Raw genomic sequence first — 13823 nt, forward strand, 5'->3', positions numbered from 1 at the left:
TGACATCTTTACAGGATGCTATTCCAAAGCTTTCTGTGGGTGGCCAACGGTAGGGTTGTATTATTTCAGCTCTAGAAATTTTAAGCGTGGTGTGATTAATCAAACAGCGTGTATTTCATGTTCCCTACACACGTATTCGTGCATGCCCACCTCTAAAGACTCAAAATCATGAAGACAACAGACGGCAGCAAAAGAATGAGAAATGGTACCGTTTTTTTTGTTTGGTTTGGTGTGTGTGTGTGTGTGTGTGTGTGTGTGGTCATTCTCTTTGAAAGAAAAACGTAGGAAGGACCATCCCCATGTCCAACAGTGCACGAAAACAGCTATAATGACATGACCGTGACCATGGTGATGATGGAAAGATTATTGCTTCAGCTTCTCATGTGTCAGGCTGAAAGACACGAGCAAGTCAACTTCATGAAAGTCAAAGTCTAAAGGAAAAGTAGTGTCATCTGAATAAACGACTTAAGAAATCTTTGTGATTTCTCTTATCAAGCATGGATCGTCGCTTAGCATAGAGGCAAAACCAGAAAGAGAGTGGATGTGGGGACTGTCCTGGGGGTACTGCTTTCTATTAAGCAACTTTATTGGCACTTTCCATAGACTTCTTTAGACCTGAAGCAAACATTTAATGTATTAAATAAAAAATATTATATTTGCATATCAAATAACTCCTCCAATGAAATCTACTATTGGAAACAAGGTAATACAAGGGATACGTATTTATTATATTTTTTATTTCAAGGTAACTAAGCTTTCTATTAGTTAAATACAGAGGGCTTTTTTAAAAAAAAGAAAAAACAAAGCTCACAGTTTAGTTTAGCTTTTTAATCACATGTTAAGTGGATCTGCTTAAACAATGTCATTAAGCTTTGTAAATAAAACCAGAACAAGAAACTATGACTTCCAATCCCTCACTGAATTTTTCTTAATGTTGTTCAGTCAAGAATGTACTTTGGAGTATCCATGAGCCCTGGAGTTTATGTAAAATTTTATGCATATATAAATTGTGTATTTTTCTAAGAACCAATAGTTTTCAGCCAATTCCTACGTGATCTATGACCCAACCTTTTAAAATAGTGGATTTTTCAGTATCTAATTAAAAGTGAGAGGAAAATATGACTTTAATAAGATCAGCAGGCTGCATGACATCAGCTTTTCTGAAAATTACAGTTAGCTATGAATAGCAACTGGTGCCATTAAAATCTTTACCAGGCAGTATCTAGGAGTTTATATAGTCTTATTCATTCCTTTATCTTTGTACTAGTATCCCATAATATTTTTAGCCATCTTATATACCTCAGACACTCCACACAATGAAAGAAAGAAAAAGAAAAGCAAGGAAAATGTCTTCGAAATTAAATGGATGAGGACAATGCTTCTGCCTCACTTATGCATTCATTAAGTTGGATGTCCATTATGTCTGACATCAGGGATGTAACAGACAGACAACAAAACCTTTTAATGGGCATCTTTCTCTCCCTGCTTAGTTGGTCCCTTCCTGGTTTTCAAACTCTTGGGTTACACGCAGCTTTGGAGTTCTTAAACCTTTTATTTCTCCTTCAGTTTCTTTCTCCTTTCTTAAGACTCAACACCAACAGTAGCTCTAACTAACCTGAGTCCATTCTAACTGATTTTTGTTTTTGTTTGTTTACGCACTTCAGTCCCACCGCTAACACTGCTAGCATATTTACATTTTCAGTTGTTTTTGTATTTCATGGTAAAACCAATGGACAGATTTGGTGAGTAGAAAGGGGGCAGAAGTCCTTTATTCCACGTAACTGTTTATAGCTTGATCAACTTAAATAGTAAATCAGGAAATAAAATAAGACAAATAGATTTCTATGGGAGGGGGAATATTTTGACAGTGGGGAAGCAACAGAAAAAGCCAGAGTCCAATATTTTTCTTGAGAAACAAACTAATTCTGCCAAGCAGTGGAAAACTTGACATCATTTCTCTATCATGAGGAACAAAACCTGAAAACTTAGGAGGAGGAAGCTCCATCCTGTCAACGCTTCCTCGTCCTTACTCAAACTTGTACTGCAGCCTTAAAGGAACAGAGGCCTCTGTTCCGAGTGCACTGGGTTCATGTTCTTCCTGCTCCTGTGCCTCTCCCATCCTGCGTGTCTGACATCTAATCCATCTGGATGTATCTCCTTAGAACGTGTGCACATAAAGCCAATGGGTTGCCTTCTGTGCCGTGGTGTGAAACAGATACTCGTATTAACTGAATGACTTATCTCTCTCCTCATTATTCTTTTCCCTCAAACTCAGCTTGAAAGTCAGCACCTAACTGCCAATGTGTTGGAGGTAAAGGCTTCACAGACACAGAGACACAGCACACCAGATGCCTCTTCTTCATGCCCGTCTGTGGTTGCTTTTCACCAGCCCACTCTCTCCCCAGGCAGCGGCTCCAGCCCACCTCCACCACCTGATGATCTGGGGCCTTCCTGCCTGACTTCGGTCCAGGACCTCTCAGCCTGTTTATATAAACCTCCTTCCCCAGCTCCTAACAGCTTTATACACAGCCATGCCACAGGCTCTTCCCCAAGCGAGCACTCCTCCCAGTGTGAGAGTGAGTCCTCCACAGCCATTCTGGTTGAACTACAACTGAGAAACTCTGACACTACTGATTGCTCTGAGACACCTTCCCCCACCTGGGGTCAGAGATCTGCTGTGACAGATGGCATCACCTTAGCAACCCCTGCTGCCACTCATGTAATTATGCTTCCTTCCTTTGACTCCGCCATTTTGTTAAGGACTGCACTTGTTCGCTCTCTGGTTTGGTAGCCGAACGCTTTTGTCTGCATAGGTGTTGATTAGCAAACCGGCTCTATATACCATCTGTTAGGGAAAGCTATTGGATTCATCCCCATTAAGCCCACTTGGTACTAAAAAAATTTTTACTGATAATCCCATCTTGCATTTAGGTGCTGCTTCTGGTTACACTAAAATGCTTGACTCCCATTCCACTCTTTTTCTCTGGCACATATGCTATTAGGTGGCTTATTTCAAAGTCACCGTGTCAGAAATGTAAAGAAGTAGACTGTCATCATTTGTTATGCTTAAATTATAGAGAAAGTCCAAAATGTTTCAACTCTTGTGACTTACTAATACCCGGATCGTGATGCTTTCCCCTAGGACTCAGGTCGCTGCACCCTGGTTCAACAGTTTGAGTCCTGTCTCCCTCCCAGGATTTCTGACTGCACAGTACTCTCTGTTCTTACTGTTTATTCTTTTGATGACAGCCACCTCTGATGGACACTTCTGTCATAGAGGAGTGAGTGATGTCAACAATCTTAGTCCATCTTATAGAAACCTAGGCTGTGGTTGTTTTGATGTCCTTTTCCTGGGCCATCCCAGTTTTGAGATCTATGAATGTATTTCTTCATTTCTACATCATCAATTATTTTTCTCATTTACACAATATTCAAATAGTTCTTGTATACATGCTGTCATTGAAATGTGTCTGTAATTTCATCCACAATGAATGCCTAAAATGCTGCAAACTTTCTTGTACATCGTGAAGCAAAGACAGAGGGGGATTTCCTGAAATTGTTACCATCATAAATTCCTGATGGATTCTGTAACAGAGGATATATATCAGAGCTACATCGTTGCTATGCCCTGGCAAAACATAAAACCGTAACTTGTGTGCACAGAGAAATGCCACAAGCCATATTTTTAAAAAAAACTTCTACAACTACAGAAAAAAATTACAAATACCTCTTTTCAGTTGTTTGAGGTGGTTCATCAAGTGGCTGGTTATATATATATATATATGTATGTATTCATCCCCCCCCCCGGGAATAACCCATCACTGGCTACTGATGACCAGCCACTAGCCTCTGCTACACAGCAGATGTGCATCTGTCCATGCCCTACTGTCATGTAAGAATGAGTGATATGAGCAGTCTTAGTCCCTCTTAGCAAAATTTAGCCTGTGGTTGTTTTGCAGTATTTTTTCCTGGGTCATTCCAGTTTTGAAAATTGTGAATACATTTTTTGAAAATTGTGAATACATTTTTTTCCTTTTTTTCTTCTTTTAATATATATTTTTTATTAATTTATTCACTTTACATCCTGACTGTAGCCCCCTCCCCATCCCACCTTCTCTCCCTTTTCCCCCTTATCCCTGTCCCCTAGTCCTCAAAAAGGGGGAACCCTCCTCCCCTACCAACTGACCCTATACTCTCAAGTCTCTTCAGGACTGCCTGCATCTTCTTTCTCTGTGGCCTGGCAAGGCCGCCTGGTCCCAGGGGAAGTGATCAAAGAGCAGGCAACAAAGTTCTTGCCAGAGACAGTCCCTGGTCCCCTTATTAGTTGACCTACATGGAGACTGAGCTGTCTATCAGCTACATCTGAGCAGGGGGACCAGGGTCCACTCTATGCATGGTCTTTGGTTGGTGCATCAGTTTCCACACACCCCACTGGGTCCAGGTTGGTTGGCTCTGTTGGTCTTCTTGTGGAGCTCCTATCTCCTCCAGGTCCTTCTATCTCTCCACTCTGCCCAAAGTCTGGCTGTGAGTCACAGCATCTGCTTCAATCAGAGGATATCTATGGATATCTCTTCAACCTCTCTTCAACCGCTTCCGGTGTCTATTTCTATGTGAATATTTTTTCTTTCATTGATACAATACATAAATAGTCATATACATGCTATCATTGGCCACACATGTCCAGCGACTAGCCTTGGGTACCCAGTGGATGTGGGTCCCTCCATGTCCTACTGTGTCAGAAAAAAAAAATTTTTTTTACACGTTTTAACAACATTAAGGAATTTTATCAGGACCTTCAACAACAAAAAGTTTCCTTAGTGAAGGCTCTTTGGGATCCTCACGTCTGCAGAATCTTGTACCCCATCAGAGGTGTCTGTAACTGAAACTAGTCCCAATTCACTGCTGCACATGAATTTTCCATAAGATGTTTAACTCAACCCAATAAGAGAGTAAATCTGTTTTCAATATTTATTCTTTTGTCTCTAATTTGTGCTACTGAAGCCACCAAAATAATACACATTTCCTAAGTATAGTAACATACAGGTTGGATATCCCTAATTAAATACCCAGAAGTGAAAATGTTTCAAATTTTGAAATATATTAAGCACCAACATGACATTGTAAGTTACAAATTCCACACCTGACTTCATGTAACAAGTTGCGATAAAAAACAAATTTGGGGGCTGCCTAGGGGTTAGGAAAGAACACTGACTGCTCCTGCAGAGGTCCAGAATTTGATTTCCAGTACCTACATGGTACCCCATAACCACCTCTATCAGGATCCAACGCCCTCTTCTAGTGTGCACACATACATGAAGACAAAGTACCCATACATATAAAATAAATTTTTAAAAACTCAAGTGCACGAAAAATGTTTTCTAAAATTACCTTCCGATTGTATGTATAAATTGTCTATGAAAAATAAATTAATTTTGTATTTAGATTTGGGCTTCGCTCCTAAGATATGTCATATGTATTTGTGACTATCCCGCACATAAAGCCACATGAAGTCTGAGGCACTTCTGCCCCTAAAGCATTTGGGTAAGGAATAGTCAACTGTGCTAGAAAACTTACTTTTTCATAAAAACCATTATGTCTTTTCATTCATTATGACATATCAAAGTCAATTAATTTAGAAAAGAAGGCCAAAAAAAAATATTTGTAGATCGTTCAGCCAAGTCACAAAAAGCCTGTTAAGTACGGTGCTTTACATTCACTTAAGTGGCCAGTTCAAAAATAAAATAGAAGGATTTTTTAATAACTTAAAGAAATATTTGATGAGTACAATCCTTGTACTTGAATATTTACTGATTTTAGGGTCTATGTGATGTGACTTAAGTAAATTAGCTTTCTTTTGCATGATATTAAAGTGAGACCTGCTCTCTTTCAACTTCTGTAATCAAAGTTTATTTTTTAAATGTAGAAAAGGTCATAAGTTGTGAGTCTCTAGGTCTGTCTGTACGTGTATATGTATGTATCTATAATGTTATTTTAACTATTCTTACTGATGTTTTATCTCATCTGCATGTATTATTCAGTTTGCACAATGCTCAGTGATATACTGTGCAAAGATAGTCTTTCTATGAACTAAGCTAATTCAACTCAATCACAACATATATCCCCTGGATGTCTACTAGGTCATCAATACCGTGTTGCATGTTTTAACAACTACAAGAGAAGGACCTGATTGTCTCAACAAAGCTTCAGGTAGCACTAGAAATAGAATATTCAGATATGAAACAAACAACTCAATTTAGTAAGAAACCAGAATGCTAAGAGAGGTTGAAGCAGGGGGGGGGTCACCAGTGTTTTAACATCTCTGCAATGGTTTACCAGGTATGTGGCTACCAGAACAGGTCATTTCATGACTCATTAATCCAAACACTTGCCTTGTGTGGTAGTCACCTTGTTTTGGAAACATTGATTCATTAGAGGGTGCTCTGAGTCTGTGAACCAGCTCCTCTCCTCCCGTCAAGAGCGTTCATTTCAAATCCACTGTGCAGAAGAGAGCCATGACCACTTATGGGCAGCCTGTGGGAGCTCAGTTGTCCTCCCCATTTATTGGGCAGCGACCCCTGCAGGTGGCTTTCACAGGCCCTCTGATAATAGAGAAGAGTGAAAAATAAAGGAAAGGATGGAGAAGGTGGGGGAGGGGAGAATTTGGTCCTTCAGATGTCAGTGTTCAAAGTAAACAAACTCTTGTTGCCATTTAAAGGAGCAGATGTGTAATGGGGTCCTTTGTGCTTTGCTCAGAGCCAGATAACCATCAACGGCAACTCTGGTGGTGCTGTGAGTCCAGTGAATTACTATCAAAGGCCATTTTCCCCCTCTGCCTACTCCCTTCCAGCCTCACTCAACTCCAGCATCATCATGCAGCATGGACGGTCACTCGGTAAGAGCTATAATCACGTTTTCCACAACAGCTTTAATGTGACCACTGTATATCACAAGAGAAAAATGTGAGGTAACAAAGGAAGACAGGAGTGACTCTCTCTGGGGCTGGAGAGGTATCTCAGCAGTTAAGAGCACCGAATGCTCTTCCAGAGGACCTGGGTTCAATTCCCAGCACCCACAGTGGCAGTTCACAACTGTCTTTAACTCCAATTCCAGAGGATCTGACACCAATAAAATAAAATTAAAATTAAAATCATTAAAAATGTACTCTCTCTGGTGACCTTAACTTGGGAGGAATTAGAATAGAAGGGTCTACATTGAAGCAAAGAGGTTCCTTGCTATTTGAAGGTGATAATTGTCAAGCAATTAAAACAATGTAACAAGGGACAGGTTACAGTAGCACAGCAAAATGCTAAAGTGCTGGACCACAGTCCTAAACTATTCAAACTGATGTTTGAAGACCATCAGTCATCATCCCATTGCCTGTCTTAGCACAGTTCTCCCCATTCTGCCGATCAAAAAATATAAACACTCAAGTATAGATAGACCTTGACTTTAGACACAATAAGTAGATTTTGCATATGTTTTAAGTTATATAAACAGTGAAAATATGAGAGTTTGTTACATAACTTTAAGCATGTGATTTTTGTGGGTATTGTAAACTCTAATTTAGAGTGTCCTGGGAAAGTTCTATGCTTCATAAAGATAGAAACACTCTTATGCAGCCACCTATATGAACATAGCTTTAAAATAATGTAACAAGTCTTTCTTAGGTGCTAAAAAGTCAATGGAAAAATTCCAGAATGTTGTTTGAAAAGCCTTACCAAACCGAACCATTATGTGAGGTTAGGTTGACAAAAAGTTTCTGTGATGCTGAGCAAGTTTTCAGGACAACAAAGCAGAAAGCCTGCTAAGGAGAGCATACGTACACGAACCTCTCAAGAAGAGAGGAGCTTTCTTACAGTCACTAGAGGTCAGCAACAGAGAGAGAACTCTGGAACACAGAACTATACACCAATCTATAGTTGGTAGAAGACCCCTTTCCTTCTTCCAACACTGACTCTGAACCAAAAGTTTATGATACCGCAAGTTGACTAAAGAACATTTTATGTCAACTTCAAGCCCACTCATGGTAGAACTCAGCTTCCATGGTCAACAAAACCTCTATAACATTTTAAATATAGTCATGGGACTCATTAAAGAAGAGTCTAAATATACTTGTGCCTTTTCTAATGCTGCTCCTGGGAGCCACTTTTGAAGCTTGTAATGAGCTCCTTTTAGACTGTAAGAAAGAAGAGCTTGTTTGTGCCAAATTTCTCTCTTTGACAACCAGTCCACAACTCAGTCTTATAACAGACTCCGCTATTTCAACATTTTATAATGGAATTATTCATTATTATACATGCAAATGAAACTTTCTAAATTATTTCAGCCATAAAATTTTTCTAAACAATCTTTAAGTGTTACTCTTTATACTATTGCCTGTCTTAATGGCCAGTTTTCCTCATTATACAAATAAAAAAAATACAAAGACTCAGTTATAGGCAGGCCTTGATTTTTGCCTAAGCAGTAAGTAGATTTTACACATAAACTGTTTAACATGGAAAGAAATTTCCTGTATAAACATTGAGCAGGTTCCAATTGGCCAAGGCAGTGATGGGAGTGGAATTTACAAGTCTACTCTGCCCTAGGTGAACTTGAGATGTAGTCAAAGACAAAAGATCACAAACGTAACAGTTTCTGGGCCATTTAAGAGAAATATAAAAAGAACCAGCTCTCATTGCACAAGCTGTGGGTTTGTACAGTCACGTGAATTGTTCACAAAGACAGACATGGTACTGTATTTCAGGTAATGACTGAAACTGCCTACGTGTTCAGAAAACACTGACCAAAAAAAAAAAAAAAAGTCCTAACATCGTGTCTATCCCATCAAGGCCTTTGAGGAATTAAATTAAAAAGTCAACCATGGTGACATAACACACTGTGACTTTTGAAAGTGTTCTCTAACATTAACAAGAAGATGGAAATTTGATAAGCATCATGTAACTTTAACCCTTAAAAGGATGCAAAGCCATGGCCTGGTTATTCTACCATAAAACCAACACTATTAAATAGAATTCAATAAACTATAATCAATGAAAAGCACGTATTTTCCCATAAGCCTTTACTTTCTACTGTGTTGTCTACTTCTAAAAAAAAAAAAAAAAGATTTAACTGACTTTTATTTTCATTTTATTTTTATGGAATGTCTTGGGATCAATAATCCTATAATAATAATATAATCACCTCAAATACCTCACATTACTTTTTCATAATGGCAGCTAGTGCGAGGATCATCATGACTTAAGACCTACGTAAAGTTGCTAGGCTTCTTTCGGCGTCGGCCCCTCATCTATAAAGTTGACCCTTGTCCCCCTCATCCTTTCCTCCAAGATTTCTGGATGGAAGGTGAGGTGGGGCATATTTAATGTCCCCTCAACAGAGGCTGCCAACGCCATTCAACATATATTCTTCCTCACACTTCTTCATAAACCAATGAGGCCCTTGTTGTTCCATGCCTATAAGTAAATCCGCTACTGAATAAGACGGGGTGAAGATGTGAAAAGGCATAGTTAGAAGTATGGATTCTGTTACTGTCGGTGGTCAGTGTACAAGAGACACCATTCATTCATAGTCTGCGCATCCAATGTGTTCCTTGTCTCTGTCTTTTCTATACAGATTCTGCAGAGACATATTCCCAGCATGCCCAGTCTCTGGATGGCAGCGTGGGAAGTTCCGTCCCGCTCTACAGATCCTCGGAGGAAGAGAAGAGGGTGACGGTTATCAAAGCCCCACATTACCCCGGGATAGGCCCCGTGGATGAGTCCGGGATCCCCACAGCCATCAGAACGGTAAGTCGTGCATGGCAGTGTGTGTGTCTCTCTGGGGTCTGCACACGAGCTCCACAAAGGATGGATTGTGCGTGACTCTTCACATTCCTGGGGTCTTAGAGCATACGGATCGTCCTCTGCGACGTCTGAGCTTCCATGAATACCAGGCTGTGTGGCCGAGGGAGAAAAGCGCGCCATGAAGACAACTGCGCAGTCAGTTTTTCCGTTTGAATTTAAAATCGTGAACGTTGTGGGTTGTGCTAAATAATAACACTTTGTTTCTAACTTTCTATCAAGGAGAGGTAAAGCCTAGAGAGAGAGAAAAAAAAAAGGAGGGGGAGGGGATAAAGTGAGTAAACTCCTTTCACAGCCTCCAATTCCCACATGCACTGTAAAAAGACAAGTCATTTGTTTCTTGAAATGGATGTAAGTTAACACCAGGAGATGGGAAACTGTGAACTGGGATTTGGGAGGTGAGATGATTGGAGTGAAGGGAGGTAATATCATGGGAAGGAGAAACTGTCTGTTTAAAAAAAAAAAAAAAAAGGAATATTTGAGTGTCCCTGTCCGCTGAGCCTGCTGAGAGCTGCCTGTGTGATGAGTGAAAGTGTTAAGGGCATTTTTTTTTTTAGTCTTTAAACTCTGCCAGAGAGTTATTCAGAGTGCTGGGGCAGCCCTTTCTGGCAGCGCTCCGCAGCAGCGAAGCCTAGGCAGGCAGCTGTGGGCTGACCAAGTCCACTGCGAGGGCTGTGGTAGCAGAGAAGCAAGACCGACCGGGAAGCCAGGATGAGAGCCACGGCCTCTTTGCAGGTGAAATCGGTTTGGGGAGGAGGGGCGGGAGCAGAGTGAGAGGAGGACGCTCCAGCTACATAGACATTGCCTGTGCACCTACATCAAGGACTGAGACACTGCCAAGAGCAGTTTCCCCTGAATGGAAACGCAGGGAACCAGAGACTGTAAGGGACCTAGAGAAAGAACAGGCAGGTTATCAGGCCAAAGGCAATGGTGAGACAGGAAACGTTTGAAAAGGATGAGAGATGAATTGGGAGGGTTCCCCTTCTGGTTTTTGGTTTGCAGTGGTCGTATTTTTATATAGACATGAGTTCAGAATTGATTATTCTTGGCATCGCCGGTAGAGTGGAAGCCAAAGAAAGTATATCTGTGTAGCATGCGCTTGGGATTTAGACTTCGCCGATTGTTAAGAACGTGACCAATTATAAGGCTTGAAAAATTCTGTTTTGGGATGATGATGGTCATATTTAAGTGGCAGAAAAAAACCCCAGGGCGTGTGACTAATACGTTCTGCTTTATGAAGCTGTATGTTTCTGATGACAGTGTTTTGACTTCTGTGTTCCCTTCAGAATTTCTGACTCAAAATGGCTAAATTTGAATTTTCCCAGGATAATGAAGGGATAATGACTCAGGCAGGAATGGTGTCATGGATTTTGCCTGTTAGCCCTTGAGACACAGTACACACACAGGCTAAGAGATCATTGCTTCCTGTGCAGTGACAGACTCTGTCTGAAAAGATTCTGTCTAAAACCTATGAATGTGCTTTCAAGTTAGTAAATGATATATAAACAGTGGGTGTGTTAATGTGACCCGTTCTTTTTAATTTATAGATTTTTAATCTGTAGTAATTTTTTTTTTACTCAAAAGTCTTTGCTTTGTTAGATTTTTAAGAAAAAAATTCAGGCTGTTGGAGATGATTAATAAAACTTAAGTAAAGGTTTATATTATCCACTGCCAAATGAAAAACATGCCAAATGATAAGCAACCACGTACACCCACTAAGCAAGGGATGTTATATTCCCTTATAGAAAACTGACCACTGCAGAAGTGCCTTGTAAGGAACCATAGTTTTTTTCCGTATAACTTGCTCAGGCCTTTAAAACTGTACAAAGGCAGCAGCGGTCCTGTTCATGTTTACTGCTTTGCAGCCTTATAAATTACACATCCAAGTATAGGCCTGTGTTTATAAATGCCTGCCATCTCGGGGCCAAGAATGTCCAAGGTTATTTTCTTCCCTCATTTGTGTAGAAAGTAATGATTATCAGACTCAAATTGCCTCAGCTTCCTGCTCAGAATGTACATTAAAACCAGCACTGTCTCAATGTGCCATGTCAGGAAATCCTCTGAGATAACTAACGAATACCATGGTAACAGGATATTGTAAAGTGGTCCAGAGACTGCCCATAACAAGAATTGAACACTCACTACTTTTGAGTTCTTGTGATGAAGGGAGATAGCTTTGCAGAGCATCCCTTCTCCTGTGACCCAAGATATCTATGTCAGCCTTTTCCTGCCATATTCTTAAAAACAGAAAAAAAAAAACTCATGGATCAGAGCCCATGAGTCTGTATAAGAAGTCTGGCTAGTTAAATGAGATGCAATATTTCTTTCTCCTAGTTCAAATATAACACTTGCTTGGCTATTTTAGAGCTAGCAAGGGAAAAAGCAGAACATGGTTGTTGTTGTCTTACGTGTAGAAAATATATGTTTTTTAAAATGTCTGTATGTTAAATCAGTGAACAGTGCTGAAGAAAGCTCGAGCCCTACTCCTGTAGGAGTACAGATGACAGCCGCATTGTAGGGTCCCAGGAGTCATATAGTCCATGCAAAGTGCCTTTGAAGGATGCTTTTACCAAAAGCAAATCTCCCAAGTGGGGACTTCTGCGTCATAATCTCAGTGTGAGACATAACATGCTCCAAAGTGGCACTGATGAAAAGAACAGAAGCGTTCCCAGCACTTCCTATAGAGAGAGACACTGAGCTTGCATATCTCTGCCTTACTAGCTTCATAGTCTCCCTGCCCGCCAGCTGGGTCTTTCCTAGCTTCTTTGTACTCACCATATAAAGCCAGCAGATGGCCTAACTGTGAGATCCTGCCTGATATAGGCCCTCTGGCAATTGCAGACAACAATGCTGTCTGTCACAACAATTGCCATATACAGCGATGTAACTTCCTTATTCGGCCTCCCTGCTCCCATTGGCTGTGGCCAGGTACAGTGAGAAACTATTTTTATACACAGTTGTATGTTACTTTTTTGTTGTTCTTTGTTGTCACTCTGAAAGCATAAAAGTATATAAAAGAAATGAAGCCTAATGAAAGAGAAACCTGCCTTTTAGAAGAATAAATTGTCTCCTAAAGATATATGTTCAGGTGTTTGGTATGGGTATATGTTTGTGGGCACATGCACACACGTGGGTGGGTGGGTCAGTGTGCTGAGAGAGGCCAGAGGTCAAAACTGGGTGTCTTCCTCAGTTGATATCTGGGCTTAACCCAGAGCTGTCTTTAGTGCTGGGATTACAGGAGCCCACTGCCATGCCCAGCTTTCTACAGGACTGTTAGAAACAGACACCTTACTGACTTAAATGCTTTACCCAGCCCCCGTATTTCAGTGCTCTGTTTGAACCAGCAAATAGCAGATTATTGGGTTTTTTGCTAGATTACCCTGGATACCAGTTCCTATCATTTGGCTATATACATATTATATATTTTTATTATTAAATATATTGTATATTTGAACTATATATACTATTTAATGTATAACATATAGTACATAGTATATAATATATATTTAAATTATAAATATTCATTCTATTTGATACATATGTATATGTTTGTATGTCTACATATGTATCTATATATGAACATATATATAATCAATGATGCCCTCAAGCTCCCATTGTAGAAAAAGCCTACAGTGCATATGTAATTCTCAATAGAATTGATGTCCATTTATATCTTTAGTGACTGTCAGAACTGTCTTTCAGAAGTTCAAATAAATTTAAATACTGCCTAATAGTTTCTAGGTGAAGAAATGCAATGACCACATATGTAAAAGTCAGAATATAAAATATCAAACAGTTCCTACTCTCACAAGTACACATTTTAACCAATGTTTTAAATCAGGGCAATGATCCTGGAAAACCTGACACTTTTATTTGCCTGTGCACCGAAGGGTTAACCTCTGGCCCAACGAGCTCTGATAGAATTGAGATAAAGACCTTGCTAAGCAAACTGTTGCTCTGCAGCTAGAAAAGGGGAGGCACGTT

The 13823-nt window shown here is 40.0% G+C and overlaps 1 protein-coding gene across 42 annotated transcripts in view; it reads left to right on the forward strand.

Annotated features, from left to right (window-relative positions):
• Sorbs2 (sorbin and SH3 domain containing 2) overlaps positions 1–13823 on the forward strand; it is a 313230-nt gene that overhangs the window by 241267 nt on the left and 58140 nt on the right. For 36 of the 42 annotated variants that reach the window (XM_060381680.1, XM_060381679.1, XM_060381683.1 and 33 more), the window contains 2 exons: positions 6754–6892; positions 9613–9785. In XM_060381680.1, the coding sequence (XP_060237663.1) occupies positions 6754–6892; positions 9613–9785 (312 nt within the window). Of the gene's footprint in view, positions 1–6753; positions 6893–9612; positions 9786–9816; positions 10575–13823 lie in introns of those variants that run through there. The other 6 variants (XM_060381692.1, XM_060381691.1, XM_060381697.1 and 3 more) reach the window with 6 other exon arrangements.

Source organism: Meriones unguiculatus, chromosome 4 (assembly GCF_030254825.1).
Source record: "Meriones unguiculatus strain TT.TT164.6M chromosome 4, Bangor_MerUng_6.1, whole genome shotgun sequence".
Taxonomy (NCBI): domain Eukaryota; kingdom Metazoa; phylum Chordata; class Mammalia; order Rodentia; family Muridae; genus Meriones; species Meriones unguiculatus.